The following is a 7,921-nucleotide window of genomic DNA, read 5'->3' on the forward strand; positions in this document are numbered from 1 at the left end:
TTTGCATTCCTTTTTTGTACTAAGTTCTGAATCCAGTGTGCATTACATCCCTGGCGGACCTCAAGGCCAGTCACATGGCAGGGGGAAGGGGGGCGCGGGAGAGCCAGCTGACCACATCCTGTGGTGGCGGGGCTGGTGAACAGAGCTTTCACCAGCTGCAGGAGCTCAAAGAGGCTCCGGGGACCCAGGAGCTCTCTATCCAGACTCACACGAGTCCCTTCACTTAAGCCTGTGCCATGCCCCAACTTCCCAGTGTCCCTGGATGCCCTTGGCCTCTCAGAGCTCTCTGTAATAAGCCGAATGGTGGATCCCAAAACGTAGGTCCAGGTCCTAGGCCCACCCATGTGAATGCAAGCTTTTTCAGAGTCCTGGGGAAGAAGGTGCAGGGCCCTAGGACATTGGGGCATGGGCACGCAAAAGAAAAATCCCTGTTTTCAGCTCCCCTGTGGGGATCACGGGTTACCAACCCAGCCGTGGGACTTGAGCACAGCCAGTGGCCTAAGGTAGTGGGGCCAGTGGGGACCTCATCCCAGGGCTGGCTGCAAGGACCATGATGCAGGGAGGGAGCAGAATAAACGGCGGTCAGTTAGACAGCCGTGCAAGTTTCCTCTTCCCGAGGCACCGCTTCGATGGCAGCAGAAGGACAAAGGTGAAGGAGCCCAGGGCCGAGGAGAGGGCAAGGGGAGCAGCACCGGAGGCATGGATCCATTGTGGCCTGGGAGAGTGACAGGTCAAGGGCAGAGCAGGGGGAGCTGCGGAAAGAGCCGCCCAAGGGAAGGGAGGGAAGGAGTCCGTGTCCCCAGGCCACAACCAATGACCCGTAACCAATGGAGGTCCCAGGTCAGCAGGTCCCAGGCTGCGCCTTCCCAAGGCTCCAGGGAAGACCGCTCCGGCCTCATCCAGCTCTCCCTGCACCTGCAGCGCCCCAGTCTCTGCCTCTGTCTTCCCACGGCCTTCTCCCCTGTGTCTTTTCTGTCTCTTGTGAGGACCCCCTAATTCAGCATGGTCTCCTCTCGAAAACTTTCATGACATGCAAGGGACTTCTTCCCAAATAAACTCACCTTTGCAGGTGCACGGGGATTCACAGGGTTAGGATGAGGACCTACAATTTCGGGGGCCACCGTTCAGCCCACCATGCAATCTCTACCACAGAATAATTTAAGGTGGCCCCCAACCCCATTTCCTTTGCCTTATCCGAGGGAGAGAGGTAGGCTTCACAGGCCCCTCTGTGCAAGGCCCACACTCTGGGCCCCACAACGGACTTGGCTCCAGAGGCTCCCTGGCCCCAGCCTGCTTCAGCTTCTGGTTTTTGGGAGCCGAGTGCGTGTGTCCCCTGCTAAAGCAATCACCTCCGCATGGCTCTGAGCCGGCCAGGCCAGGGCTCGCACCCAGAATTGTCTTCCAGAGAAACTGTTTGCATCTGTTTTAAGCTTGTGTCCTTGGGAACCTCTAGCTCTCCAGAGCTCACTGACTGGAGGGCACATGCTTTTCATTAAGGTGGCAGGAGGAAGCTGACTCCCAGCCAGGGTGGGAGAAGGAAAGCCGCCGCACTGGCTGGCTTGGGGGGGTGGGGGCAGCAGCGCACGGCCTTTCAGTCGGGGGCTTCTCTCCACGTCGTCAGGATGGGCTGCCCGCGGAGGAAGGCCCTGTCTCTCCTCATTATTCTTGTGCCGGTGCATCTGCACAGGGCTTTGTCGCAGGGAGCCAGCCCTGCAGGGCCAAGGAAGCCATTTCTCGAGCGGCTCCGCAGGCTGGAAGAGCAGGTGAGTGTCCCCACCATGTGGGACAGCTGTGAGTGCAGCTCTATGGCAGACGCAGTGACAGACAGTGAGCGTCCTGCTCTGGAGATGCAGACGTGAAACGCAGGCTTCTTTCCATCCGTGACTCTACTGTCCCCTGCAGTGGGGCACCCATAGAGTAGGCTGCTGGGCTCTGCTAGGAAGTCAAGCCAACCGATGTGGAGGACAGGTTGGGAGTCGGGCTGGGCGGTGGAGTGGGATGCCCCAAGAGGGGGCGCTGGAGGGGTGCTGGGGCGTGCTGGGCATCGGGGTGGGAGCTCTGCCGGCACTGCCCGCTTTGATCCCCAGAGACCACTCATGAAGCTCGCCATGCCCTACGTCCACTCAGGCAGGACCCCGAGTGTCACAGGGGTGAGGCGTGCACGGTATGGGGGGTGTAGGGGAGATGGGAGCCTGAAGCCCTCACCCCACAGTGTGCATCCCAAAGACTTTGGGCTGGTCTCGGGCGTCTCTGAGTAAGGCCGCCACGGGGCTGGGTGTGGTCATCGGCCCAGCCCTGGTGCCGCTGCCTGAGGAGCCGGTCAGCGTGGGGCACGGCCGGAGGGTGACAGGCACCAAGAAGCGTGAGCGGGAAGGCTTGTCCTGTGTCCTCGCTGGCCCAAGGCCCCTGTGACTGCTGCGTGTCTTTCTGTAGTTCCGGAGGTTCCAAGAGGTGACCTTAACCCACCTGCAAGACCTTGCCAGGAACTACAACCTGTCGTACGATGTCGATGCCCGGTTCCAGAGCCTGGCCCGCAAGACCCAGGCCGTGGCCCTGGCTGTGAACCAGTCACATGCTGCCGTGCAGGGTGACCTGAGCCACCTCAGGACACGGATGCAGAAGACGCAGCGCAGAAGCCGGAAGGTGGAGTCCAGGCTGCTGGCCCTGGGGGCTGCCCTGAGTGAAAGGCAGCACACCCAGGACAGGGAGGACCAAGAGGCGCGGAGGGGCGCCCTCTCCAGCCTGGCCCCGGCCGTGAGAACCCTGCAGGACACGCTGGCTCACCTCACGGCCCTCGTGCAGGGCCAAAATGCCAGGCTGGGTGCTCTCGAGGCCCGGATGCAGGGGGCAGGTCCCAGCACCGCGACCCCGGCGCTGACCCCGGCCCAGCCCCTCCCCCCACCTGGGCTGCCCAGCCCCAGCTCCCCGGTGGAGCACAGGGGGAGGCAGGTGCTCAGACCACCTGAGACCGGTGACCCGCCTCAGGACTCTGCAGGCCATCCGCAAGGGACATGGGCACCCCCTGGCCCTGGCAGCCAGCGGGCGTGGCCCCCTGAGAAACCAGGAGAGAGTGAGTACCACAGCCTGCCCTTACCCTGTCGGCCTCCCCTCTCCTCCCTCGTGCCTCCTCAGGCCTCTGGTCCCTTCTGAGCAGCCTTCTCCCCCGAGCTGCGGGGAGAGGACACTTCACAGCCCTGCGCACCCCCCACAGAAACGGGGGCCATGGGGGAGGTGATGGCCTGTCTGCAGGCTCTTCCCAGCGCCCTGGAGCAGACATGCACAGACATCGGGTGCTGCCCAGGGGGTCCCCCACTCCCTCCTATGACCGCTCTCACAAGGGCTGGTGGGTTAGCAAGACGTCCTCCACTGCTCGGGGAGGTGTTTTGTGCCGAGTGGGGTCCCACTGCGGAGCCGGCCCTCTGCTGTCTCAGATCTCCCAGGAGAGGGTTTCTTGGGCGCTACTGCGGGGCGGCCTTGCCCCGGGTGCTGTGGGGTTGAGCAGTGGCCCCAGCCTCTATGCACTGGAGGCCTGTCCATGTTTGCCTTGTTTTTGACTGGATTGCTTCTCTGTCTGGCTGACCAGCCCTGGGGTCCCAGGAATCGGAAGCAGGGTCCCCCTCCCTCTGGGTCGCTCTGGCGGCCTCACCAATAAGACGGAGCTGACCAGCTGACCTTGGAGGGACCACCAGGGCCCCTGGGAAAGATATGGGGATCCCCAAAGTTCTGACAACTAAAATGCCTGCAGATATCCCTAGGTGTGTGCAGTTACCCCCAATGGCACCTGCTCTATGTTATTATTATGATGATGACTGTTATTTTAAAGAGAGAAAGGGGGCAGAAGGGGCTGAGCAAGAATCTCAAGCCGACAACATGCTGAGCTCAGAGCCCAACCCAGGGCTCGGTCCCACAGTCCTGAGATCACATGACCTGAGCCAAAATCAAGAGCTAGACACTTAACCGACTGAGCCACCTGGATGCCCCCTGCCCTAGATTACGACAGATACCCCTGAGGGGAAGAGAGGGGCTGGGAGCCCTCCATCCTTGGGTCCAGTGGGGTGGCAGGTGAGACCTGTAGGTCCCCAGCCTGCCAGTCGGAACCCCAGACCTCACCCCACCCCATAGACCCCCCCTGTCAGGCTGACCTGAAGGGGGGTGGCCCCAAACACGTTCACATCCTGACCCCTGGGTCCTGTGGATGCAGCCCCTCGCGGGGTCAGGGGACTTTCCAGCTGTGATTACAGATTGTGAGACAGGAGGGGATCTGGGATTAACACCAGGGTCTTCTCAGGGGAGGCGGGAAGGTCAGAGAGGGAGCTGGGACCACAGGGACGGAGGTGAGAGGAAGGTACTTTGATGATGAGGGAGGGGCCGTGAGCCACGGAGCGGGGGCTTCTCCGGAAGCTGACGGGCAGGAAAGGATTCTCCCTGGGACCTCCACCTGGAGCCAGCTGCCTTCATCATGACTTTAGTCGGAGGGACCAGCTCTGGCCTTGACCTCCAGATATGGAAGATACTCAGTGCATGTTATTTGGAGCACCTGAGTCTGTGGGGCTCCCGCAGCTGGGGGCGTGCCTGCAGGTTCACTCCCACTGGGGCATAGACCGCGCTGGCTCCCAGTCTCCCCACCTGCAGGATGGGCCCATCATGCCATGGGGCCCACGGGGACCCCGCTCGGCTGGCCTCCCGGCTCGTGCTGAGGCAGCCCCGCCGGGTCTGCAGCCCCTGCCTCCGCGTGCTGCCGGGGCTGACTCCCCTCTCTGTTTCCAGCCTGTGACGTGGGCCCCATGCTGGTCTTCCCCAACGCCTCCACCCAGAACGTCGCCTTCCTCAGCCCCGGCTTCCCGTGGGGTCTGCGAGCCCTGTCTGTCTGCAGCTGGGTGCGCACGACCTCGGGCCGCCTGGGCACCCTGCTGTCCTACGCCACGGAGGAGAACGACAACAAGCTCGTGCTGCACGGCGGCGGGAAATCCCTGGCCCCGGGAGCCATCCACTTCGTGATTGGAGACCCAGCCTTCAGGGAGCTGCCCCTGCAGCCACTGCTGGATGGCCAGTGGCACCACGTGTGTGTCATCTGGACGTCCATCCTGGGCAGGTACTGGCTGCACGTGGACCGCAGGCTCGCGGCCACCGGCTCCCACTTCAGGGCAGGCTATGAGATCCCTGCAGGAGGGTCCCTGGTGCTGGGCCAGGAGCAAGACAGTGTAGGCGGTGGCTTTGACAGCTCTGAGGCCTTTGTGGGGAGCCTGGCAGGCCTGGCCATATGGGACCGGGCGCTGGTACCCGGGGAGGTCGCAAAACTGGCCACCGGGAGGGAGGTCCCAGGGGGCGCCATCCTGACACTGGACGATGCCCAGTGGAGAGGCGGGTTTGTGCAGCAGGTGAACTGCAGCTGCCTGGAGCTCTGTCCCTGAGGCCCTGCACTCTGGGTCCCCACAGGAGCAGCCTCCGCTGCCCTCAGCCACCCCCTCCCCAGCCACCCCAGTGCACGTGCCCTGTCCAGGGCCACTGAGGGACACCCTGGGCGTTTGGATTTGCAGAGCTGGGATGTGGACAAGACGCTTTAAATGTATCTTTCTCTGAAACCATGAAAAGTCTGTGGCTGGGTAACAATTCCTCACAGTGGGCCTAGCATTCCCCACAGCAAACGCTTTCTGTCTTGATTTTATACTATTCCCCAGCAGGGCAATGTGGGAGGTAGGGAGCGAGCTGACAGGTGCAGTGGGGCTGTGGGAGGACCCGCGGGCTGTGATGTCATTCCCTCCTGGGGGGGCAGGACTCTGTGGGGCCTCATGTCTGGGCTGGGTTTGCCAACGGAGAGCCCTGTTTTCGTGGTACCTGGGTGGGTGCGTTTGAACGGCCCTCTCTCGAGGTGGCTTGGAAAGCCCCCGGGTGTTCCTTGCTGCCGTGTCCCTCATGAAAAGGACCAGGAATCCATTGCCTGCCCCGGAGCCCCAGCGACTTGACCGGTCGCCCCCCCGGGGCCTCCATCAAGGTGCCGCTGTGGGAGTCTGTGAAGGGAGCAAGTGATTCAAGCGATTCAGAAACAAACGGGAGCAATCGCAGGCCGCACTTTCAAGGCACCCTCGTTGGGGTACTATGGGAGCAGAAGCCAGGCGGCCACCGGGATGTGTGTCCAGTGCAGAGATTGTCAGTGAATTCACAGAGCTGTGCCCCCATCACCGCAACCTAGCTTTAAGGTGTTTCCATGCCCCCCCAAATCATGCCTGTTAGTGGTCGCTCCTGTCCCCCCCAGCTCCGGTGCCCCCTGACCGGGACCCCACACTGCTCTCCATTCACCCGCTTCCAGTCTCTGGCTTTTGTGAATAAAGCTTTGCGAGCACTCTCACATGAGTCCTTGTGCATTCATGGGTTCCTGTTTCCCTTGAGCGGGGGCCTGGGGCTTGAATTTCTGGGTCTCGTGGGGAACTCATGTCTGAACTTTCAAAGAAAGATCGGTTTGCAGAGGAGCTGCCTCCCTCTCCGTTCCCACCCCACCCCTGCCGGTGTCAGCTAGATGTCTGCCTGCCAATGTTTATTTTTACAATTCTGAAGCAAGGCCCCTAGAACATCAGGCACCGACAGAAGGGCCTTCCGTTTCAGTGTGATGAAAACGAACCCCTACGGTATCGGGGATTCTCATGGGAGAACCAAACACAAGCTCACACAATCAGGAAAGAGGCCATGAAGACAGGAGAGGGTGCTCGGGCAAAGGGGGGCACCACGGCTGGGAGAGGCAAGGAATCACCGAGTTCAGAAACAGCCTCGGTTCTTAGAACTCTCCTTGCTTTATTTTTTTATTTTTAAAAGATTTTATTTTTAACTAATCTCCACACCCAATGTGGGGCTTCAGCTCACGACCTCGGGATCAAGAGTCCCACACTGCACCAGCTGAGCCAGGCATATGCCCTGAGAACTCCCCCAATTTTGTTTTTTTAAAGATTTATTATGCATTTGTTTGGGAGAGAGCACGCATGTGCGCATGCATGAGAGCTTGGGGAAGGGCTGAGGGAGAAAGAGACTCCCGAGCTGACTCACCCAGCTGACTCACCGCAGAGCACCCCATGCATTGGGGGTGGGGGGCACTCAATCCCCGACCCTGAGATAATGTCCTGAGCTGAAACCAATGGTCAGATCTCAGGCTTAACTGACTGAGCCACCCAGGAGCCCCTCCCCCACGTCACCCTCGCCAGCCAGACTGACCTGGCCTCTCAGCCCTGAAGCTGCTCCTTGAGGGAAGTGCTCTATCTAAATAAGGACTTCCTGGGTCTTCTAGGGCACTCCCATCTCTGCAGAGCTGTGGTCCCAGCCATCAGGGGCTGTGAGGTGTTCAGACGAGGTGGCTGCCTCCCCATGAGTCAAGATCAAGAGGAGGCATTCTAGGACCGAAATCCCCCTGGGTGGCTCCATGGGTGCTCCCTGAATCACTGACTTTGGCTTCCCCTTGCACTTCCCCAGGGCACATGCACCTTTAGGGACCATCTCGGGCTCTTCTTTCCTGGGCCCCTGGGACTTTCTCCGGAGGTCTTGGGATGACATGCTGCTTTAGGGAACACTGGTAATCTCTTTCTTCAGGGACAGCAGGGTCCCCAGCATAAAAAGACCACACAGGGTACTATTTCCGGGCCCTCCCCTTCTTGTGGGTACTTTTAACGCCTGGGGTACCCAGGATGGCCCACCATTCATAGCAGCATTCCCCTACAAGTCCACAGACCCTAAAGCCGCAGGAATAGGGCAGAGACAGCAAGCCACATTCATACTCGGGAAGCTTTGTGGGGAGTGGAATTCCAGGAGGACAGAGTGGGCTGGGGAAGGGCTTGGAGTCAGGGCTGAGACAGCTTCAGGGAGAGCTCTGGTCACTGAGAATTTGGTCTGTCCAGCAAGACAAGGGAAGCCATGCACGGTTTGAAGCAGGGCAGTCTGA

General features: G+C 60.6%; 1 protein-coding gene across 2 annotated transcripts; it reads left to right on the forward strand.

Annotated features, from left to right (window-relative positions):
* The first annotated feature begins 1,505 nt into the window (after positions 1-1,505).
* Positions 1,506-6,346, forward strand: PTX4 (pentraxin 4). Of its 2 annotated transcripts, XM_082713595.1 has the most exons (4): positions 1,543-1,763; positions 2,434-3,070; positions 4,768-5,092; positions 5,437-6,346. In XM_082713595.1, the coding sequence occupies exons 1-4, from the start codon at positions 1,623-1,625 to the stop codon at positions 5,507-5,509; spliced, it is 1,176 nt and encodes a 391-aa protein (XP_082569721.1). In that variant the 5' UTR covers positions 1,543-1,622; the 3' UTR covers positions 5,510-6,346. The 2 variants fall into 2 exon arrangements, with proteins under 2 accessions (XP_082569722.1, XP_082569721.1); XM_082713596.1 differs by having other exon boundaries at positions 1,506-1,763; positions 4,768-5,505.
* Positions 6,347-7,921: the final 1,575 nt, after the last annotated feature.

This window comes from Mustela nivalis (genome assembly GCF_964662115.1).
Source record: "Mustela nivalis genome assembly, chromosome: 19".
In the NCBI taxonomy this organism is placed as follows: Eukaryota; Metazoa; Chordata; class Mammalia; order Carnivora; family Mustelidae; genus Mustela; species Mustela nivalis.